The sequence below is a fragment of the Hemiscyllium ocellatum genome, chromosome 18 (assembly GCF_020745735.1).
Source record: "Hemiscyllium ocellatum isolate sHemOce1 chromosome 18, sHemOce1.pat.X.cur, whole genome shotgun sequence".
Lineage (NCBI taxonomy): Eukaryota > Metazoa > Chordata > Chondrichthyes > Orectolobiformes > Hemiscylliidae > Hemiscyllium > Hemiscyllium ocellatum.
This window is the reverse complement of record NC_083418.1, coordinates 51,904,936-51,929,451: the sequence shown is the minus strand read 5'-3', so window position 1 is coordinate 51,929,451 and position 24,516 is coordinate 51,904,936. Positions and strand designations below refer to the sequence as shown.

Sequence of the window (24,516 nt, the reverse complement as noted above, 5' to 3'; positions counted from 1 at the left end):
TTTCCAGTCTTGTCTTGTCTCACTCTGACATCATCTGACTGTGCAGTTTAAGAAAAGTCCTCTTAGAAATCTCTTGCGAGTCACCAGTAACTTTAACTTAACATTCTACTATAGTAGTTAACACAAATTAACCAAGGGCTTTCAGCTGATAGACAGATGACTGTCAGTACCAGGCAGGCTCTTATCCAACAAGGGGATTTTAATTTGGTGCAGGCTAGTTAGTTCTTGAGTTTATGCCAGATTCTGATTCTTAATCTAAAATTAAACATGAGAAAGTTTTAACAGTTAAATTCCCACTTTGATTCAAATTCCCAAATCACTCATACTGCTGAATCTCAGGGCAGTAGAGTCTAACTGCTAGTTTACTGCCGAAAACATTTATTAGGTCCTCAGGGGAAATAAAGTTTTAGTTCTTATTCCCAATCTGACAGCTTCATGGTTACTTTTAATCATATTACTTTATCAGTTTATTTCCATTTTGTTTTATTTTAAAAGCTTAATTAAAATTCTCAAAATACCCTGGTGGAATTTGAATTCAGGTTTCTTGTTTTTTTAAAAATATCATTTAGGGTGCATAGGCTTTGCTGGCTAGGCCAACATTTATTGCCCATCTTCAATTGCTCTCAAGGTGGCAGATGTGAGCAGACTTTTTGAATTGATGCAGTTTATTTGGCAGATACACCTACAATGTTGTTAGGGAGGCAGTTCCATGATTTTGACCCAGTAACAATGGAAGATTGACAATATACTTTCTAGTCAGAATGGTTAGTGGCTCGAAGAGGAACTTGCAGCTGGTGGCATTCCCGTATATCTGCTCCCTTGTCCTAAAATATAGTAGTGGTCATGTGTTTGGAAGGTGCTGTCTTAGGAGCCTTGGTGAATTTCTGCAGTGAAGTAGATGGTACATCTGCTACTAATTTGAATTGGAAATCGAGGAATTGACTGTAGATATTGTACCAGTCAAGTGAGCTGCCTTGTTTTAGATGGCATCAAGCCTCTTAAGTGCTTTTAAAGCTGAACTCACCCAGGCAAGGTGAAGAGGATGCCTCACACTCTTAACTGGTGCCTTTCAGATGGTGCACAGGTACTGGAAGCTCAGGAGAGATACCTACTGCAAGATCCCTAACCTCTGATGTGCTTTTGTCGTGTTAGTATTTAGATGCTTACCCTAGTTTCTTCTCAGTAATAAACCCAGTATGTTGATAATTGCATATTCAGTGATGGTAACACCATTGAATGTCAAAGGGTAATCACCAGATTCTGTCAATGAAATGGTCATCATGTGGCACAAATGATACTTTTGACTTGTCAGCCCAAACCTGGATATTGTTCCAAACTTGGACAAAGACTACTTTCTGAGGAGTCAGGAATGGTGCTGAACATTTTGCAATCATCAACGAACATCCCCACTGCTGAGATACAACGTCAACTCGACACTTCTGGTTCAGAATTCTCGCAAGCACTTCAGCCTCATCTTATTTACTGAACTGCTCCACCATTGATGATGGAATTGAGGAAACCCATGCAGGCACAAAGAGAACATGCAAGCTACACACAGTCACCCAAGGTTGGAATCGAACCTGGGTCCCTAGCGCTTTAAGGCAGCATTGCTAACCACTGAGTAATTGTGCTGCCCTATTGGTGATGGAATTATGGAATTGAAGTCCCCACCCTGGGTACTTTCTGTGCCCTTACCACCCTTAGTGCTTCCTCCAAGTGTTGTTCAAGATAGAAAGAGTGCCAAACTTCAATTCTGAAAATGTAAACTTTAGATTCGACACTGATATAGTTTAATATCTTTGGATATAAAAATACTATGAGAAAAGGCAGGTATATGGAATTTGGTCTCAGATCAATCCTGATCTCATTAAATAGTGGAACAGGTTTGTGGGTCAAAATGGCACTCTCTGTTCCTCTGCTTCTTTTACTCTCTGATTAAGTCAATTCTAGGTTAATCCCCCTATTTATACTTCTATACTCAAACGAAGAATGCCAAAATAGATTCAGATATATAAAAAAAAGTCAAGCATTTTCGATGACATTACTCCTTGATCTTAAAAATATTAGCTTGTACACAAACTGAAATAGCTATTTTCAAAGTGAACTCCTGGATTCATGGCCCTCACATACCGTCTTCTCTTCTTCCTTTTCTTCTGTTGGCCTTCCTCATCTCCGTTCTCTGGTTCACTGCCACTCGCTCTTTGCTTCCTCTTCTTTTTGGGCAATGGCAAATCTTCATCAGAATCATCATTAACAAACTCTTCAAATTCTCCTTTCTTCCCACGCTGAGAGAGAAATGTGATAAAAATAAAAATATTATGATATGACAAAGAAATGTGGTAATAGAAACACGGCCGGGAGTGAGCATGGGCACCAAGATATGACAAATGGATCAGGTCAAGACAATTTTCTCCCAAGTTGGGTCAGTGTTGACAGACTGAGCTGGAAAATGTACTTCTATGCTTGACTCTGAGTTTCTGTAGTATTATGAATGTATATGGCAGAAGGTTAGAAGTTGTCTCTCACCTTTCCACCTCCCTTTTTCTTCTCCTTTGAGGTTTCCATCTCCTCATTGAATACCAACAAGTTCCTAGTTTTTTCCAAAAACTGACTTCGTTGTTCCAGTAACTTACGTTGCTCATTTAGCTCCTTCTGTTTCTTATCCTCCTGTAGAGAGAGAGAGAGAGAGAGACAGAGAGAGAGAGACCCAGTGTGTCAGCTGAATAAATTAGTGCAGTCCATGTCAGAGAAAAAAAATTATGATATGGAGGTGCCAGTGGACAAAGTCAAAAATCACACAACACCAGGTTATAGTCCAACAGGTTTATTTGAAACTGCAAGCTTTTGGAGCCCCTGCTCCTTCCCCAGGCAGCTAGCTGAGACAGAGTGCATCAGACACAGAATTTATAAATAAACAATCAAAGGGTCATATAACTTATGCGAATGTATTGAACAAACCTAGATGGCTATTAAGTCTTTAATCAGTTAGAATGGAGGTAAAGGTTTCGATTGATTAATATGTAAATCCTAGAATTTCTTTCACGTCACTATCCCAAGGTAACTTCTGGTTTTATCAGAATAAAGGTGACTCCTCTGGTCAGACAACGTATTTTAGGTGTGAGGCAATGTTTCAAATCTATTTGTTATTGTTAGACTGATTTTATTTCCAAAGTAGACAATGCTACTTTGACTGATTGTCTACAGGTCATGTGCTTTTTGAACAAAATAGAAAGTATTGGCAAATACAAATTCACCCCCCCCGCCCCCCAAAAAGGAAAGCAAATTTTGCAATAATAAATCAACCTTTTTTTGTCTTATATGTCTATCCTAAAGTTATTAATAATAGAAAATGAGAATATTTCAATAGGCAATCAGTAAGTATTTCCATTTGTGGGGCAGAGTATAAGTAGAAACCAAGAGAGTCACTAAGAAATTAAACAAGAAAATCACAGAGAAATGTCTTTACCCAGAGAGTGATGAGAACATAGAACATTCTACCAGCAGGAGGGATTGAGATAAGTAACATGGATGCACCAAAGAGAAAGGTGGAGAATGGTAAGTAAGATTGGTAACTTTACAGATACAATAATAATGTTGGGAAAAAAATGATGCAATGGCAATGATACAGAACTCAGAGAAAAGTAGAACTGGACAGAAGAATTCCTCGATACAAGATGTTCAGGAAAGATAGGAAAAGAGGAGGGGTGATCATGTTAATGAAAGAAAACGCTGCAGCGCTGAAAAGAGAGGATATCTCAGAAGGTTCTAGGACAGAATGTAAATTAAAAAAAAGAGAAAATGCTGGAGAAGCTCATCTGCCAGAACTGCTGAGTTTCTCTCCAACATTTTCTCTTTTCATGACAGATTTCAAACATTCATAAATTTCATCTTTATTGTTGGACAGAATCTATTTTGTTACAGCTAAATAACAAAATGGTACCACTACACTATGCAGTGTAGTTTATAAGCCACCAATTAGTAGGAAAGATGGACTACCGTGTGACCCATCAAGGAGTGCTGTGTGGCCCCTACAGCCTGAGTTCAAAATCTAGATGCGCTCTAGAAGATCTTAGAAAGAATCACTCTTCCAAAAACAGGCTGTTTCTCTTTCATCGCTTGCTGCTGATGGGATAATTAGCAACGAGTATCTGAGGAGCAGCACAACGCGAGTGACTCCACTCAGCTAGAGACCTGAGATGTGGTATTGAGTCTCTGGGATTGGGAGACACCTGGGGAGGAATGAAACAAGAGCTGGGCAGCGAACCTTTGGGTTGAGTTATTGCATGAGTGGCATGTGTGTGAAGGGGTCAGGGTGTGTGTCTTTGTGTAGGTGTTAGTGTGTTCAACATCAGCAAGTGTTTGAGCATTGTTTGTTCTTCCTTTTTTGTATGTCCATCATCCCAGTCAGCGACTGATGGAGAAAATTGTGGAGGCCCAATCAGGTAATTTGGACTAACTTCAAATTTACTTCCCACTTCAAGGAATTAAGTTTAAATATTCAAAAGTCTATTAAGGGACATTTTTTTTCCCTTGGTGACTGGTATTTTGCTAATGACAGGTTAACCTTTCACTGGGGTAGAACAGCCTTCCAGCAGACGTGGAAGGCAAGCCAGTGATAGAGCGAGTGGGTAAGAAGCTGAGCAACACATCCAATCAATGTTTTCCATTTATAAAGCAGGTTGGGAGATGAGGAAAGCCAGGCTGAAAGGCAAACAGCCTTTCTGACTCCCACTTTCATGTGAAGTCTAGGGAGGCTAGTTCAGAATGTGCCCCACCAGAGACAAACAAAGGTCAATGTTAGCCAAATTCAACTTTTTGTTTTTACGTAGCCCTGGTTCCCAACCCCTGTTCTGGGGAGAAGGACTTGCAGCTTAGTCTGTTTGTCTCTCTAACCCGGCTTAACCAAAAAGGCAGAAAATCGTTTTCTTACTTAGCCATTTAGACAAGCATCTTTTTAAAAACAAAAATCCAGACTTATGAAACTCAGATGGCACCATCTGCCAGGGTGGGATTTGAACCCATATTCTTAGAACATCTGCAAGGCTTACAAATCCTGTGACAATACAAAACAATTACTTTCACTCCTGTAGCTTGACATTTAAAAAAAGATCACTTTTACAAAATATTAAACTGTCAATTTATTGCTTTGAATTATATATGACAATATTCTCCCTGAAATTTATGTTTATTGTTATGGAAAACCTATTATTTCATCAACTTTGTCAAATAGCCTTAATTGCGATAAAAGTTGAAACGTGGCTACCCCCACACAAAAAGATTGGACAACCCTGACTTAGAGGATCAAGTTTACAAGAAATTACAGAGAAGAGTAAACATTGTAGAGGAATTATCATGATGGACTTCAATGATCAAAATATAGAACACATTAGATTAGTAAAGAATAGAGAGGGGCAAGATGTCTTAAGAGTATGTTCAGGCAAAATTTCTACAGCAGTATATTTTCACTCCAATGGGAAGGGAAATAATGCTGGACCTGATACGTGGGAATAAGGTGGGCCAAGTGAATCAAGTGTCAGAACAGGAATGTTTCAGGGAAAGTGATTCATTGAATCATGACATAAAGAGGTGGGTCAACAGAAATGCCTTGGTAGATGTCTAAGGGGATATTTCACGATAGAAGGGACAAATACATTCAGTAGAATGCACGAAGGATTAGTGCCATTACCTCAACATTTTATAAACTATGTAAATTACTTGATTGTTGAGATGGAATGTACGTTTACTAAATTTGCTGCAGGCAAAAATCAGTTGGGGAAAGTAAGTTGTGAAAAGGACATAGGGGTCAGGACGAAGAGAGTAGAGGCAGATTAAATGAGTATGCAAAGATCTGGCAAACGGAGTATAATGTGGAAAAATGTAATATGTCCACTTTTGCAAGAAGAATACAAAATAATTATCTAAACAGTGAGAGCTCTGAGATGCAGAGAAATGTGAGTGTCCTAATGCATACATCATAAAAATTTAATATGAAGTTACAGCAAGTAACTAGGAAAAGCTAACAGATGCTATTGGTTATTTATTGGAATTAGACAGTAGCAAGGAAGGTTATGTTTCAGTTATATAGGAGAAATTTTCTCTGAGAGCCTTCGGAACGCTCTTTTTTAAAGGTTTTTGAAATCAGATTCTTTAAATATTTTTAAGCTAGAGGCAGACAGAATCCTGATAATGTAAGGGTGTGAAATGTTATTGGGGTAGGCAGGACTGTGCAGTGTTCAGATTAGCCATGTTCTTATTGACTTTCTGAACAGATTTACGGGTTGGAATGACTTATTCCAGCTCTGAACATGAATGTTCATAAAATGTTTAGGTTGGCTATGGAAAAGGACAACAAGCAAACCAATGCTAGAACAATTAACTGGGATAAGGATGGATGCGGCCCAGATAAAATGGAATCAAAGCGCAGAACAGGAGGCAGTTTAAATGTGATCACAGTATACTCCTATAAAAGGGAAGGTTGAGGCAAACAAACCCAGGTGTCCCTCGGTGATGATATGGTTTAAGATGAGACAGAGAAAGTCAAATGTAAGTTGTAGAACCAGGATAAATCCAGAACGTTTGGAAGGCAAACAAAGAAGAGAAGTACATACAAGAAAATCCAAATAGGAACAGTGTGGGGGCAACAGGAGGAGTAGGTTGATTAGGGACCAAGAAGGGATTTATGCATAGATGCAGGGGCATGCCTGGGACACATATTGGCACTTGCCTTTACCAAGGATGATGCTGTTGCCCAAGTCGTAATGAAAGAGGAAGCAGTTCAGACATCTAAAAGGTTTAAAATTGATCAGATGAGTTTGTATAGGATGTCTGTACTTTTTAGGACTAGCCCCAATACATCTGAAGATATTAAGGGGAGTGAGTAGAAATTGCAGAGTCACTTGCCATCATTTTTCAATCTTTTTTAGACTTAGGGTGGTACCAGAGGACTGGAGAATTCAAAATGTTAAGTGCTTTCTCAGTATAGCAATTACTTGCAGAAACTATACTTTGTGTCAAAATTAATAGTCACTTGGACAAATGCAATTTAATTGAGGAAAGTAAACATTGATTTGTTAAGTGCAACTCACATGCTTGTGCTTTTAGATCAGTTAATAGAGACGGTTGATGAGGCCAATGTTGTTGATATGGTATTTGAGGACTTCAAAAATAATTCGATAAAATGGAACATGAGAGAAAAAGAGACTTATTAACAAATTTACAGCTCTTGGAATTAGAGACAGTGGCCAAGGATTAGTGGCAACTAATTGCTTTTTGGACTGAAGGAAGGTTTGTAATGGAGTTTTCCAAGGATCAATATTAGGACTACTGCTCTTCTGGATATAAATCAATGACTTAAACCTTGGTGCACAGGCACAATCTCAAAATCTGCACATGATTCGAAACTTCAAAAGATTAGAGATAAATTGTTGAAGTGGGAGGACAAGTGACAATTTAGTGCAGAGAGATGATTCATTTTGGTTCAGAAGAATACAATATAAAATGAGGGGTACAATGTTAAAGTGATGCAAGAGCAGAGTGACCTGGGGTATGCGTAAACCACTGAAGGGGGCAGGACAAGTTGGCAGAGCAGTTATTAAAGCATACAAAATTAAAAATGATAACACCAGTTTATAGTCCAACAGGTTTATTTGGAAGCACCAGCTTTCGGAGCACTGCTCCTTCATCAGGTGGTTGTCACCTGATGAAGGAGCATCGATCCAAAAGCTAGTGCTTCCAAATAAACCTGTTGGACTATAACCTGGTGTTGTGTGATTTTTAACTTTGTACACCCCAGTCCAACACCAGCATCTCCAAAGCATGACTATTAAAGCACACAGTATTTTGGTCTGTTCCAGACACTTGTGCCTCTTCCTATAGGTGTCATAAACATATCAACAAGTTAATTAAAATATAAACAGCATTTTGGGTTTAACAACAGGGACATAGAAAAAAAGCAAGTACATTATATGAAATTCATGTAAAATACTGGTATAGCCTCAAAAGGAGTATTGCATTCAGTTCTGGGCTTTACAAAGGATCTGTGAGAATGATTCCAGGGATTAGAAACTTCAGTTATTTAGAAAGATTGGAGTAGTGGGACTGGTTTCCTTGGAGAAAGTATGGTTGAGAGGAAACTTGATAGGGGTTTTCAACATTACAAGGGGTCTGAACAGAGTAGGTACAAACTGCTACCTAGGGACGACTCTAATATAAAATGATTGGCTAAAAATAAAAGCAATAGCAACATGAATAAAATCTTTGTCGCAACCCTTTGTCGAAGGGTTTCAGATTTTGACTGTGCTGCCTGAGTGTGTGGTGGAGGCCAGGTCAACTGAAGCTTTCAAAATGAAATTGGATCATTAACTGGAAAAAACATATTTGCAGGGCTACGTGGCAAAGACAAGTAAGTGGCACTAGTTGCACTCCTACTTCAACTAGTTGTACTCTTCCTTTACAGCAGTAAATATTCGATGAGGGAGAAAAGAAGAGGAAGTGTTGATAAGCAGTAGGTTGTTAGTTGTGCATTATTGCTAACATAGATGGCTGGATTTGTTTTTATATTGTATATTCTACATCATAGTGGGTAGCAGGGTCACATAAAAATTAGGGAGTGGTCATCTTTGACCTTTTGCAAGATGCCCAAGTCCAGATAAGGATCGCAAGCTATGGGTGTGAGGCATGCCTAATAGTGGAACCAATGGGTTTTCAGTTGTTTAGGATTCTGCAGGAAAAGGAGTTATGTTTACTTTATGCAGATATGAGGAACACAATGAAATAACCACTTAATATATTCTATTCCTTTGTCATTTTGTTCACAAAAGTTGAAAATGGGAAGCTCTCTCTAGTAATCAAACAGGAAAGCTCATGGCTGCAACCAGTGCAGAAATGAGCAGAGATGGGCTAAGAGGTGGCAGATGGAGTTCAAGCTGGATAAATGTGAGGTGATGCATTTTGGAAAGTCGAATTTGAAAGTTGAGTACAGGATTAAGGATAGGATTCTTGGCAGTGTAGAGGAACAGAGGGATCTTGGTGTGCAGGTACACAGATCCCTTAAAATGGTCACCCAAGTGGACAGGGTTGTTCAGAAAGCATATGGTGTTTTGGCTTTCATTAACAAGGGGATTGAGTTTAAGAGTCGTGAGATCTTGTTGCAGCTCTATAAAACTTTGGTTAGAACGCACTTGGAATACTGCGTCCAGTTCTGGTCGCCCTATTATAGGAAAGATGTGGATGCTTGGAGAGGGTTCAGAGGAGGTTTACCAGGATGCTGCCTGGACTGGAGGGCTTATCTTATGAAGAGAGGTTGACTGAGCTTGGACTTTTTTAATTGGAGAAAAGGAGGAGGAGAGAGGACCTAATTGAGGTATGCAAGATAATGAGAGGCATAGATAGAGTTGATAGCCAGAGACTATTTCCCAGGGCGGAAATGACTAACACAAGGGGACATAATTTTAAGCTGGTTGGAGGAAAGTATAGAGGGGATGTCAGAGGTGGGTTCTTTAGAAAGAGAGTTGTGAGAGCATGGAATGCGTTGCCAACAGCAGTTGTGGAAGCAAGGTCACTGGGGACATTTAAGAGACTACTGGACATGCATATGGTCACAGAAATTTGAGGGTGCATACATGAGGATCAGTGGTCGGCACAACATGGTGGGCTGAAGGGCCTGATCTGTGCTGTACTGTTCTATGTTCTATCTGCCCTTGGACAGCTCACCAGTCCATGCTATAGAACCCATTGTAAGAATAACTAAAGAATAGATTTGGATTTAAGAAGAATTAACTTCTTCAGTGCCTTTCTCGATCTCAGGACACTGCAAAATGCTTCACAGCAATACACTTCAAAACCTCGCACAGTAAATCTCCATAAACATTGTAATGTCTTAATGACCAGATAATCTGCTTCAAAGATGCTGTGTGATAAATATTGACACAGGAAAATGCTCTTGCTCTTCTTCAACAAAATCATGGGGTCTTTTCCAAACATATATATAACTAGAACTCTCTCCTCTCTTTGTGGTTTGGTACCACTTCCAGCAGTGTTCAAAGGTTCTAATGCATTGTCAATTATTACTTAGAAACTACTACTGGCCCAGTTTTCATTTTGTGTTCATTTGCATTACTGAATGAAATACACTGTTCAGAAGTTAAAGCCATCAGGGAAAGTCAGTTTTCTATCTGTGAGAGATTTCAAAACCAAAGGCCAAAAATACAAATAGTTACAAATGAGTCTAATAGGCAGATCCAATAAATAATGCCTTAGCACTTTCAACAGCAGTATTAAGTCAAACAAAATTAGATCTCTCACAACAAATTCACTGCATCAACTTGTCCCATTCATCAAGAACCCACACTAGAGGCAGCTGGCTGAGAGATTTAACTGGGGCCATGGTAAACAGTACCAAATAAACATTTCATTAACAAAAACATTAACTTATGAGCAATGTATCAAGCAGAATTTTGACTCTGTACAGCAATCCAAATTGAAGGTTGAGTCCTAACCCCTGGTCATCTGTTTCCTGAAGCCCAGTTTTAACTCCCATCTACATGTACATACAAAATTAAATGGGAAGGAAAAGATTAGCTGACCCATCAAGCCTCTTCCATACCACAGTGGCCACAGTAGAAATTTTCTGTCCATGACTCCCCACAAAACTTTGCAATTTCCCAGGAGAGGTTCAAACAAAAGAGAAAATCTCAGACAAGCTAAAAACTGGGAAATACAAATACATCGTCATCAACAAATTCAACAGGGAATTCATGAGCAATGTCTCTACCTGGAGAAAGCTAACATGGAATTTGTTACCAAATATCACTGACGCAATAGCCTAAATGCATTTAAAGCACAGGTAGATAGTATGTGTGAGAAAGAATAGAAGGGTTTGATAAGGGAATTGAATGAAGAGAGACAGGAGGAGGTTCACACGGAATGTGAAACTGGCATGGACTAGGAGGGCCAAGTGGTCTGTGCCTGCACTCTTTAAAAAGTTTACAATATTATGTGATCTCTGCCTCAGAATCTTGTCTAGATTCAGCTTGAAAGTACAGAAACACAGAAATCTAGGATTTTGACCCAGAAAGACCAAAAGAAATAGCAATGTATTTCAAAGTCAGGATGGTGAGTGTCTTGGAGGGCAACTTGCAGGTGGTGACATTCTCATGTATCCGCTGCCCCTATCCTTTAAGATAGTATTACGTGTGGGTCTAAGAAACCTTGGAGAGTTTCTGGAGTGCATCTTGTAGATGGAACACACATTGCTGCCAAACAGCATGGGTGAGGGAAGGAGTGAAGGTTTGTGGATTTGGTGTTAATCAGTCTGCTTTATAAGTTGCTTACAAGAGGATTCCTAACCATTGATCTGTACTTGCAGCCACATATGGCTAGTCCATTTCAGTTTCTGATCAGTACTAACCCAAAATGTGATAATGGGAATTCAGAGATAGTAATGCCATTGAACATCAAGGACGATGATTAGATTTTCTCTTGTTGGAGATTATCTTTGCCTGGCATTTACGTGGCAGGAATGCTACTTGCTACTTGTCAGCCTAAACTTGAATATTGTCCAGGTTTTGCTTCATTTGGACACAGTCTGCTCTATTACTCCAAGTTAAAATGGACTCAGGTCCTTGAATATGAGTGACTACTTTCAGCCAGGAATCATTCTCATCTTAGTTGTTGGGATATAGAAAATTTGGGAAGTGATGTTCTTATGGCTGTAATGTAATAATGCATAAATCAAAAACACATGGCAGTCAGAAAATATTATATAAAAAGACCTACGTTGATAATAAGAAATCTCTCCCTTAAGTGCAGCCCCATGAGATTCCATTGTGTGGTCACAAACTAGGGCTCCTGTTTGAAAGGAGCTACTGACCTGTTCTTTGACCATTTGCATCCTCAGCATTTCCTTATGCTGCTCCTGCTTGCAGCGCAGCTCACGATCCTCTTCATCCTGTTTGCGTGCACGAGCCACATGATACTGGGCTTGGCTCATCAGATCAGAGCATTGTCTGAAATATGCACATACACAGACAAATACCCCAAGGGCTAATAAACAAGTGCAAAATGCTGAAACAGTTACCCATGCTTTTATCACCTGCACAGTGTAAGGCTCTCCAGGCTGGCCTCTCATCTGAAACCTTTAGTGAGTTTCAGCTCATTCAAAACATTGCTAAACATATGCCAGGAGAAAGTATCCTAACTTGCTTCCAGTCTCATTCATCCATCATGTTTGTGTTTGCTGATCTACATTGGTTTCCAGTCCAGCAAAGCCTCAATTTTAAAATTCTCATCCTTTTCCCACACCCTTCACCCAGCTCCATCCAAATCAACATCCTTTCCTATCTCTGTAAACTCCTCCAGCCTAAACATGAAAGATTTCTCACTCCTTAAAAATGTGGTCTCTTTCAACATGTTATACCCTTTTTGCATTAATTCAGCTGTGGTGCTAAACTCTGGACTTCCTTCTGGCCTCTTTCCTCCTTTATGATACTCTTTAAAATTTTACCTCTTTGACCAGCTTTAAGGTCACTGGTCCTATGATCTCAAGGTCTCATACCTGACAAGTTTTGTCTTGACTACACTTTCTTCAAAAGATTTTGACCATTTTATGACATTAAAGGTGCTGTATAAAACAAAGGTCATGGTGATCTAGTTATACTGGACTAATAATCTAGAGCAAGTTTAAACCACATTAAGGCAGATTGAGAATATGAATCTTGATTAACAGCAAGCATGGAAATGAGAAATGAGTAAAAGCTTTAGATCCTCTGACTTAATTTTTTTTGTAGATTACAGAATTTTTTGTCTACTGTTAATTGTCTTGGGTATTTTACTTTTTCTTAGAGAAGGAAATCTGTCATCTTTCTTTGTTTTGGTTTATATGTGATTCCAACCCTACTAGATTTACTCTAATTCCTTTCTAGCAGATCATTTGGTTATATCACCATCCTTTACAACTAACTAAAATTGTACAATAAATGATAGCCCACTGTAAAAATGCAAGTTATTAGCACCATGAGACATGCACCTTGCCTCTGCAGCAGCTTGAGCCAAATCAAATCGCATTTTATCCCCAGCATTACTGAGATATTTGAAATACCTGAAAGATGAAAAACACATGATTAGAACTTAAAGAAAGGAACACGTCCTGAGCTTTTGTGCTCTTAACTCTACGCACCACATCTTACCGATGGGCGAGTTCCAGTTCTTTGACTGCGTTCAATACTGCCTTCAAGTTGCTCTTTTCATCTCGGAGGACAGAGGTGGCTAATCTCTGTAGCACCAAGGCCATGTTAAACATAAGCACGGTGTCATTAGGGGCCGCGTGCCTGGCCTGTGAACACAAACCATTCCTTTATTTGTTGAACTTCTGCTCTTAAGTGGATATCCTATCTGCTTTCCTAAATTAACACAAATCTCATACACCAGCATTTCAATATACAGGTGATCCCTCAGTTCCAAACAGGTTCTGTTTTTGGGTCCACTCACAAGCCAAATCGTATACAAGTTGGCACATTGTCATGCACTATGTAAAATAGCTGCTCATAAGCGCTTGTCTGTCAGATCTTTAAAATTACCCCCGTATGGGATCGTATTTCTAAATTAGGACCCCTGCATACATCACGGAGTTATGCTGGGTTGTGTCAGATTACAGACATCATTGGCTCAATTCCCAGTCTTATGCATGTTGTACTTATTGTCTAGTGTGGCAACACGGTTGTTCCAATTGACCTTATTAGACCTACTGCTTAGAAGAGGAAAATCAGCAATACACCAGGTATTATTTTAAAACCTTCTTTGAATTGGTCCTTTGGACATGAGCAGTGCTGGTAAAGCCAGCATGTACTGACCATCCCATGAGCCACTCCAAGGAAGTTGGTAAATTGTCTTCCTGAATTGATGCAGTCCATATGCTGTAGCTATATTAGAGCAATTTGAATAAGGGTATAACTAATTCTGGAACACAAAGGTTCTGAACTATAGCTGGCATGTTGTCAGACCTCTGACCTTTAATGCATCCTTCAACTGATTCCTGATATGGCATCAAGTGAACTGAATTGTTGATGACCGTAATCTAGGATGATTAACGGATTTTAAAAATAAATTAAAATGGAGATGAGGAGAATTTTTCTTTTGAGATTTAAGAGTTTCTTCCCTACAGTCATGGAGGGAGGGTGAATGAATTTTTTTTAAAGAAATCAACAGATTCTTGAATGACAGGAAAGCTAAAGGGTCTCAGGGTGGCAAGAAAGTGCAGGTCAAGTCACAATCAGGTCAGCCATAATCTCACTGAATGGCAGAAAAGGCTCGAGGAACCTAATTCAAATGTTTTACAATGGAGACAACTGGAGGCGGTTCGATGGATCAATCACTATATAGAAGATGATTACAAATGCTTTAGCCTCACCTTCAAGCAAAATAAAAGTGAGAGAGAACATGTGCAGTTCATCACCAAATTCTCTAAATGGAAGGTCAACAGAGATGTTCAGAACCAAAGTGCAGAAGTGAATTGTTAAGTTATGAAGTTGGGATCAACGCAACAGCCCTGTTGGAATTAACAAAATGATGGGGAGTTTTCAGAGCACAAATAGGACAGCTAGGGCTTTTTTCACTGGAGAATAGGAGGTTAAGAGATGACCTTATAGAGATTTATGAAATCATGAGGGGTATTGATAGGGTGAATGACAGGTGTCTTTTCCCTAGGTTGCCGATTAAGGGGGGGCATATTTTTTAAAGTGAAAGGAAAAAGGTTTAATAAAAGGAAATGAGGAGCAAATTCTTTTTAAAATACAATGGTTTGTGTGTGGAATGAACTTCCAGAGGAAGTGGTAGATTCAATACAGTTACAATGTTTAAAAGATATTTGGATAAGTACATGAATAAGAAATTTTTGGAGGGATATGGGCCAAGTGCAAGGCAGGTGGGACTAGTTTAGTTTGGAATTATGGTTGACATAGACTGGTTGGACTGAAGGGTCTGTTTCCATGCTGCATGACTGTCTCTCCAAAGTAATTTAGAATGGCTAGAATGTGGAATTTCCCATCACATGGAGTAATAAAGGGGAGCTGGTGCACTTTGGAGCTGAAGAGAAATACCTTTGCAGGCAAGGGCGAGTTGATAAACATGGAAGAGAAAGAAATGAAAGGGTTTATGAATAGAGCTAAATTAAACTGAATGGGAAGAGACTCACTGAGATTGAACATAATACAGACCAGATGGGCTGAACAGCCTATACCTGCGCTGTAAATATTACATAATTTCAAATAGGGGCTGAAGTGTTCAACAATATTAAGAACAACAGAGTCATAACCACAAAGACTCTTTATGGGCTTTATGTGTTCCAAGTCTTGACACAAAAATTAGACGCTTCCAAACTTAAAAAGGAATTACCTTCAGCAAAGTCTGCTTGCAATCCTGAAGCTTTCCACATTTGAAATAAGCTCTTGCTAAGAACAGCAATACCTCTGTGCTCTGGTGTTTGTAAAATTTCTTCAAGCAGTTCTCATACTAATGGAAACAAAAACACAAGAGATGTCACAAATTCCCACTACTTCTCTTCTAGAATCTGGGATCCAATCTTACTTTAGAGCAGTGATCATTCTTCAAAAGTACTTCATTGATTGGAAAGTGATTTGGGAGTTCCTGGGATAATGAAAGGTGTTATAGAAATCTTTTTTCTGCCAATCCGATTGAGGCCAATGGTTAGCACTACAAGCCCCAAAAAAGTGAATTTGTGCAGTCTCCCACTGCATTTTCCAGCTAAGTCTTTTCATAGGAAGAACGATCTGCAATATACTATTTATGAGAGCAATTTGCAGCAAAAAATAGAGAATCCTATCACTGACCAACTTCCAAATACATTACATCACCAGCTCCCCTTTATTAATTTTGTTTTTATTTTCTCAAAGAATTCTAGCAACATTTCCTTTTCACAAAAACATGCTGACTCTGATTATGTTAAGCTTTTCTAAATGCCCTATTTCTTCCTTAATAATGGGCTGTAGAATTTTCCACATGACAGATTTTAAGCTAACTGGCCTATCATTTGCTGCTTTCTGTCTCCTTCCTGTTGTGTACGTGGAATCACATTTGTATTTTTCCAATCCACTAGAACATTAATAAAATCCAATGAGTTGGACTATTTAGAAAACGGTCACCACACCCATTAAAACCTTTGAATGAAGGCCATTAGGACCTGGTGACTTCTCTGGCATCAGTCCCATCAGCTTGTCAAATGTATTTTCCCTTTTGATAGAGGCTGTTACAAGATATTTCTTCCCATTAACACCTTTTTATGTTATCTTTGGGATGTTAGTTTAAAATTGGTTTTAGTTGTCCATCATTTCTCTGCTCCCATTATTAATTCTCTAGTTACATCTGCCAAGGATCCTCCTAATGTTTATATAAAATATATCGTTGACACTTACCATCTGGACAGCGCTTATATACTGTTTCTGCTCGACATAGATATGTGCTAGGTTTAGCCAGACGTCACTTATTTCTGCTGTAGCCTCCCTCACCTGGGCAAATACATCACGAGCCTCACGGACATACCCTTTGTGTGCCAATACAGCACCTATCAACAGACAAGGTAAAAAGAACTTTCTCAAATCACTGTTGTGGTGTTCACAGGTTAACAAAGTAATAACGCATGTATGATCCTGGGTTTTATACAAAAAGGGAAGTGCAAAAGCATCTACAAGTGGCACTGCAGCAACCCACTAAACCTCTCTGATGGCACTCTGCAGCCATTGACCTTTAGCAGAATTAGGGAAGGAGATATATGGGGAACACTATCACCTACAAGTTGCTTTTCAAGCCATATAACTTGAAAATGTAACACTATTCATTCATTGTTGCTGGATCAAAATCCTCGAACTTCCTTCCTAACACACCATGGGTGTACTTAGACTAGAGTTTAAAGTGGTTTATCACCATCATGTCAAGGACAATTAGGGATACGCAAGGAATGTTGATAATTGCGGTGATATTTGTATTCTATGAAAGCGAAAAAATCTTATATTGTGTCATCAGCAAATTTGGATATATGACTTTCTATCTCATGAACTAATTTACTAATAAAAACAGTGAAGGTTGAAGCTCCAACAAATCCATGCATGGCATCACTTGCTACATATTGCTGATTCAAGTACCAATAGATTATGCCTACTGTGTTCTTCTGTTCAGCTAAATTCCTAAACAAGTCAATAATATGGCTTTGATTCCAAATGCTTCAAATTTGGTTAACAGTTTATTATGCTAGCAATACTTAAATTCTATCTATTTTTTAAATTGTCAAACTTTATTAAAAATCTTTTGCAAATTCATAAAAATAACATACTTAGACACACTCATGCTAACCACTTTAGTCATCTATTCAAAATAATTCAATCAAATTTATTAGGCATGTCCGACTGTCATGAAAACGACTGCATTCTGAATTAGCTGAACAATTTCAAGATAAAGGAGGGCCTATGGGTCAGAAGCAGGCAGGTGGAACTAGCTTAGCTTGGGATTATGTTCGGCATGGATTGGTTGGACCGAAAGGTCTGTTTCAGTGCTGTATGACTCTATGTTCAGTTCCCCTATCTTCAATGCTAGAGTCCAAGAAATATTCAACAATAAAAGTTAGGCTAACCAATCTCTAACTGGTGCTCTCTATTCCTCGTCCTCTGTTAAAATGTTGAGCAGCACCTACCTATGCCATTAGCAGCATACAAATTCTTGGGATCATTCCGAAGCACTTGCTTGTAGATTGCCAGTGCCCGGTCCTGGTGCCGTTTCTCCTAGTAAATGGGAAAGCAGAAAGTATGAAAAACATCACATCTCAAGTTACTAAGTACTAACAAAATAAAATATATTCTCCCCAGTTTAACATCAATTTATATTTTTATCACACCCTCAAGCAGTGAGCTAATTAATCTGCTGAGGATTTAAAGATTTACAGATATTATCATGCACCATTTGCTCCAACACAGACTCTGAGACTCAGCATACTTGATGTTGAGCTGAAAAATGTGTTGCTGGAAAAGCGCAGCAGGTCAGGCAGCATCAAAGGAGCAGGAGAATCGATGTTTCGGGCATAAGCCCTTTTGTGTTGAGCCTTGTACTTAAACGTTTAAAGGCATCTTTTGCTCTCCACAGTGCAAGACTTTCAACATTACCCCTGGAGCATAATCTGAATAGTTTCAATGCATAATTTAGCTGGTTGTAGTCACATATGATGAATGAGGGGCTGCTAGATTTAATTCCAGATGATATGAATGCAATATGAAATGATTATAGAGTCATGGAGACGTACAGCTTGTAAACAAATTCTTCGGTCCAATCCGTCTATGCCGACCAGATATCCCAATCCAAAATTATCTGAGATAATTTTGTAGTTCTGTGATATTTAGAATGAAGACCTTGACCTAAATGCAATATTGTAAATTGTACATGCCAGACAATGCTCTAGGGTGTTTCACATACTGAGTCAGACAACACAGTGTGATAACCAAGAGCCTTATAGTATGTTAAAATATAACATGATTTTGGTGCTAGAATTCTATTTTAACACCCTCCATTTGTAAAAAATGTTAAAATTATTTTACAGGATATGGACATCACTGACATATATTATCTATCCATAATTACTCTCTTAAGGTGGCAATGACAAGCCAGTTCCTTGATCTGCTGTTGTCCTTGTAGTATTGGCACTGATGGAGCTGCCAGGAAACATGGTCCGGGATTTTGATCCTGTGACAGCGAAAAAAATACTTCCAAATACTCGAAATGTCGCATGCCTTGGAAGGAAACCTGTAGGCAGTGGCTTACCCGTGCATCTGCTGTCCTCATCCTTCTAACTGGTTGAGGTTGCAGGTTTGAAAGAAGAGCCTTGGTAAATTGCTACATTGAATCTTGTATATATTATAAACTGCTGCTACCATTTACTAGCAGTGCAAGAATTACCAATCAAGCAGGCTGCTTTGTGCTGGATAGTGACAAAGTTCCTTAATGGGTGTCAGAGCTGCAATCACCCTGCTAAGTGGACAGTGGTCCATTACACTCCTAACTTGTATTTGTAGATGACTGATGATCACTGGGGAGTCAGGAGGTGAGTAATTTGTCTCAGAAATTCCACTCTCTGACCAGTTCTTGTTGACAGTATATAGTCCAGCTAACTCCCTGGTTAACAGTAACCTACTGGATGTTAACAGTGTGAAATTCAGAGATGATGCTGCTATCAGATTCTTTCTTATTGAAGGTGGTCATTGCCTGGCATTTATTAGCCCAAGCCTTAAATAGTGTTCATGTTTTGCTGCACATGGACATGGGCTGCTTCAATACCTTAAGAATTCTCAAATGGTACTCAACACTACATCATGCAATTTTCTGATCAACCATGGAGTCATACAGCACAAAAACAGACCCTTTGGTCCAACTTGTCCAAGCTGACCAAGTTTCCCAAACTAAACTAGTCCCATTTTGTTGCAGAATCATCCCCATGTCTGACCTCACAAATGGAAGGTGACGCATTGACAAAGCAGTTGAGAATGATTAGCCTGAAGAACTCTTGCAGAAATCTCCAATGACCACAACTATCTTCCTTTGCAGTAAATATGACTCCAACCAGCGGAGTTTTCCCCAATTCTCACTGGCTTCTTGATGCCAAAATTGGGCATAAGGGAAATGTAACACAGAAACACAGAAAATAGGAGTAGTAGGCCATTTGAGCCTGCTCTGCCATTTAATATGATCTTGGTTGACCATCCAATTCGGTACGCTGCTCCTGCTTTCTCCCCATACTCTATGATCCCTTTAACCCCAAGGACTCTACCTATCTCTTTGAAAATATTCCTAACTGCTTTCTGTGGTAGAGAATTCCACAGACTTATCAGTCTTGGGTGAAGAAGTTTCTCATCTCAGTACTAAATGGCCTTACTTGGTATCCTTAGACTGTGACCTCTGGTTCGTGACTCCCTGGTCATCAGGAACATTCTTCTTGTGTTTACTCTGTCTAGTCCTGTTAGAACTTAAAGATTGCTATGAATTCCCCCACCATTCTTCTAAACTCTAGTGCACATAGTCCTAACCAATCCAGCTTCTTATCATTTTGTCAGTTGTGCTATCCCAGAATCAGTCTGAAATATATTTGTTGCTTTCCTTCCATAGCCAGAACTCCCCTCTTCAGATACAGAGAACAAAACTGTACACAACAATCCAATGTGGTCTCACCAAGGCCCTGGTACAATTGCAGTAAGACATCCCTGCTCCTGTACTGAAATCCTCTCACTATGAAGCCAACATAGCATTGGTCTTCCTCATTGCCTACTGCACTTATAGGCTTAGATTCAGTGACTAGTGCGCAAGGATACCCAGGTCTTGTTGCCTAAACTATTGCCATTCAAATAATAACCTGCCTTCCTGTTTTGTAACCTCACATTATACCTCACCTGCTGAGCAGCTACCCCTCTCTCAACCTGTCTAAATAAGCACCATTTTGGAAGCATCAAGACAAGGAACTAGTGTATGAATGTTGGGGCTACTGAGAAACTCGGAGGGATCTTAGGTGCTTGAGCACAAATCCCTAAAAGTGACACGGCAGGTTAACAGGGTAGTTAAGAAGGCATCAAGTACATTAGGCTCTATCAATCGAGACACAGGTTATAAAAACAGGGAGGTTATGTTGCAGCTGTGAAGAACTTTGGCCAGGCCAGAGCTGAAGTACTGTGTACAGTTCTGGTCTATAGGAAAGATAATGATTTGCACTGGAAGGGATGCAGTGTAGATTCACATTCACATGAGACACAAGACAACTATGAAAAACCGTTACTTTTTTTCTTTAAAAAGGCAAAAAATGGAATAAATACTGTGTTGGGCCAATATTTCAAACATAAAGTCTAAAACATTGGGAAGATTTTCATGGTCCAATGGATTTCCTGTTGCTGAGATCCCAATACAGTGCAACCTCGATTATCCAAACACCAATTATCAGAATTTCAGATTTTCCGAAAAAGGTCTCTGGGTCGTGATGCTTGGGGAAACTGTTATCTGAACATTTGATTATCCGAACATTCAATTATCCGAACAGAATACTCCCCAACCATGCTGTTTGGATAATTGGGGTTGCCCTGTTCTGAGTGCAGTAGAATTTTAAATCATTCTTTGGTTTAGATAGGAGTCAATTAGAAGCAACAGTTCAGTTTTTACAGTTTAGGAGGAAGTTAAAGGTATTGATTTCTGGAACATTTTCAGGTTTCCAGAATGTAATTTACTAAAAGAAATATATAGAAATTACAGGAGAGGTCTTTCGTTTTATCACCAGATTTTTTTTGAGTTTTCTCTTTGAACTGACACACCTAAGTGTGTACGGAAACAGTGAAAAGGCTGTTACTAGGCAACTTTAAGCATGGGGCCTCCAGAAACAGTCTGTCCAAAATTAAAGACTTCATTTCATCTTTTATCTCCTTCTTCAAGCTTTGCATGTCTGCTTTCATTTGACATTTTGTAAACAGTGAGTGCTTTAAGGCACCTACTAAAATGTTGGCTTGATTTGCCCCGAAAATGTTTAAATGCTTGCATCTCCAACCTTCCCCCACAGACTTATTTTAAGGGCTACGGATTCCTTAAAATATATTTTAAAATAACTGCTTTGGCTGTAAAACACTAAGATAACCTGGAATTGTGAAAGATGCAATCTAAGTATAAATTATCTCTTACCTTTTCTCTGTCCCTAGTTGGCTGGTGCAAAGTCTGAAGCCAAACATTACCCAAGGCCAACATGGAATAGGTGTCATTTTGAGTTGATGGCTGTTTCAAGATTCGTTCAAACTTCTTTTGTCCTGGTCCCCATTCCTGCTTAGCCAAGTGAAGATTCCCAATCAGTGACCATGCATCCGGATGATCCTGAAGATAACATTAAAACAAATGGTTAACTTAAAATGTTGTTTTTGAGAGTAATTCATGAATAAGCATCCCTAAAGACTTCTCCTTCACAGCAGAAGCTCGAATTTCATTATTACACAAGAGTCAGAAGGAAATAAATAGATGTAGTTCAATACAACTGCTGGGCAAATCACAGTGTATCAGAAAGCTTTTTGAATGTCATTGATGCTTTCATCTTGATTGGGTCTTCAATGCTTAATGAATGTATATGAGATAATGTGCCTACATGTGCAAAGGTTTGCATATAGAGATCGAAGGGTGATGTCAATAAATCAGATGAAAAATAACTGGAATAAGACTTTGCCAACTGCGGCAAGTTGTGACTTATATTAGACTGCCAGAGTTAAGTGCTTCAGGGACTGAAGTGGAGCAAGGGAGAGAAATGTTTGGTCGTTTTCGTCTAAACATTTCAGCCTCCAGATATTGATTTTTTTTCTCTTTCACAGGGAAAAGAGCCAGTTAATGGGTGAGGATCTGGAAAGTAATCACAGTTTACTTGGCTCTAAGGTTTAAAATAGTTTAGCTTGATCATGAGGCCTACTTGCTTCATTAAAGGACATCCCCTCAGGGCTGTAGAAGAAATAGGGGTGGGATGGAAGGAATCCAGTTAGCATTGTTCACATTGATTCCAAGAATATCGAGGGAATAAAGGAGGTTCTGCTGACAAAATCTGAGTTGTTAGGAGCTAAATTATTAATTAGTATGCTAGTTAATTAAAATTGAGATAGCCCCATTGAGCAATTAGGAAGGTAAATAGCATATGGCATTCAATTCAAGAGAATTTGAATTCAGAAGTAGGAATGACATACTGCAGTTGTACAGGGTGAGGCCAAATCTGGAGTACTGTATGCAGTTTTGGTTACGTATTAAAACTACTTAGTAAGACAAGAGCTCATGATGTTGGGAAGGTGTATTAACATAAAGGATTGCCTAATTAATCGAGGATAGAGAGTTGGAATAAAGAGGTAAAAAATTAGGTCTGCAGATGCTGGAGATCACAGTTGAAAATGTGTTGCTGGTTAAAGCACAGCAGGTCAGGAGGCATCCAAGGAATAGGAAATTCGACGTTTCGGGCATAAGCCCTTCATCAGGATGAAGGGCTTATGCCCAAAACGTCGAATTTCCTATTCCTTGGATGCTGCCTGACCTGCTGTGCTTTAACCAGAAACGCATTTTCAGTTGGAATAAAGAGGCCATTTTGAGAATGGCAAACGGTAACTAGCACAGTGACACAGGAATCAGTCCTGGGGCCAAAATTATGTACAATACATAATGGTGACTTGAACGAGAGAAGGAAATGCACTTTCACCAAGTTTGTGGATGATGCAAAAATAGTTGGAAAAGCAAGTGGTAAGGATGATAAAATGTCTACAGAGGGATACAGACAGTTAAGTGAGTAGGCAAAAACTTGGTAGATGGAATATAATTTGGGAAACATAGAAGGTTGTGCACTATGGCATGAAGAATAAAGTAGCTGAAAATGATTTAAATGGAGAAAGATTGCCAGAAACCCTTGGAGGGTTTTGGGGCCCCCTGTGCACTCATGGAAAGAGCTAGCACGCAAGTTCAGCATGTCATAGGAAAGAAAAATAGGAAATATAAAAAATTATTTCAAAGGGAACGGACTGTAAAAATAGAGAAATCTTGCCAAGAGTAGACAAGGCACAGTTAGAATTCTGTGAATTTTAGTTCCTAAGGAATGCTAAGCTGGCATTAATGGCAGTCCAGACAAGGTTGATTAGATTGAGCCAAGGTACAAAAGGATTTTACCATGAGGGAGGTAGAGTAGATTGGGCCTGAACTTATTGGAATTTAGAAGAATGAGAGGTGACCTTACTGAAACATACAAGAATCTTAGGGGCTTGACAGTTTAAATACAGAGATTGTTTCCCGTTGTGGGACAGTCAAGATCAGAGGGCATAATCTCAGACCCAGAGGTCACCCATTTAAAACAGAGATAAGGAGGGATTTCTTCTATTGGAGGGTTGTGAATTTGTAGAACTCTTTACTACAGAGGTATGTAGAGGATTGGCTAATTATATTCAAGGCAGAAATGAACAGATTTTTAATCAGTAAGGAAATCAAGAATTTGGCAGGAAAGTGTAGTTCAGTCATGATCTCATCAGTTCACTTGTAGAAGAACCCACAAATCCCTTTGGGAATTTCACTTGAGCCAACCTGGTTGATCTGTAGAGCTTCTTTAAACCAATCAGAGGCTTCATAAAAATTCCCCTTGTCTCTTGCCATGCAGCCCAAGCGTAGATAACCTGTATGGGGTTTGTTCAGAGAGAAAAAGTAAGTATAAAATCTCTCATTAAGAATTCAGGATAAGCAAATGAACTATGGTGGAATAAATAAAAGGGTAAAGGATTCTCTGCCATTTATTTTATGCCTATACTTATTTGAACATTACAAAGCAAGGAGGAATTGATATGATTATTTGAACTCTTAAACATGCGAGGAATAGACATTAATATATCCTAACATTACTTAATACTGTATAGCCCCTTCAAGGAACTAGTTTGCTGAAAAACATTACACTGAACTAAGAGATCTTATAACACTCATGCACAACACTTGCAAATAATGCTT

At 39.1% G+C, this 24,516-nt stretch overlaps 1 protein-coding gene across 1 annotated transcript in view; it reads right to left on the bottom strand.

Moving 5' to 3' along the window:
• ctr9 (CTR9 homolog, Paf1/RNA polymerase II complex component) overlaps positions 1–24,516 on the bottom strand; it is a 59,960-nt gene that overhangs the window by 13,900 nt on the left and 21,544 nt on the right. The window contains exons 13-22 of the mRNA XM_060838988.1: positions 24,103–24,191; positions 21,700–21,885; positions 17,696–17,783; positions 16,425–16,573; positions 15,388–15,504; positions 13,185–13,330; positions 13,025–13,096; positions 11,870–12,005; positions 2,527–2,667; positions 2,131–2,285 (exon numbers count right to left, since the gene is read on the bottom strand). Of these exons, the coding sequence (XP_060694971.1) occupies positions 2,131–2,285; positions 2,527–2,667; positions 11,870–12,005; positions 13,025–13,096; positions 13,185–13,330; positions 15,388–15,504; positions 16,425–16,573; positions 17,696–17,783; positions 21,700–21,885; positions 24,103–24,191 (1,279 nt within the window). The remainder of the gene's footprint in view (positions 1–2,130; positions 2,286–2,526; positions 2,668–11,869; positions 12,006–13,024; positions 13,097–13,184; positions 13,331–15,387; positions 15,505–16,424; positions 16,574–17,695; positions 17,784–21,699; positions 21,886–24,102; positions 24,192–24,516) is intronic.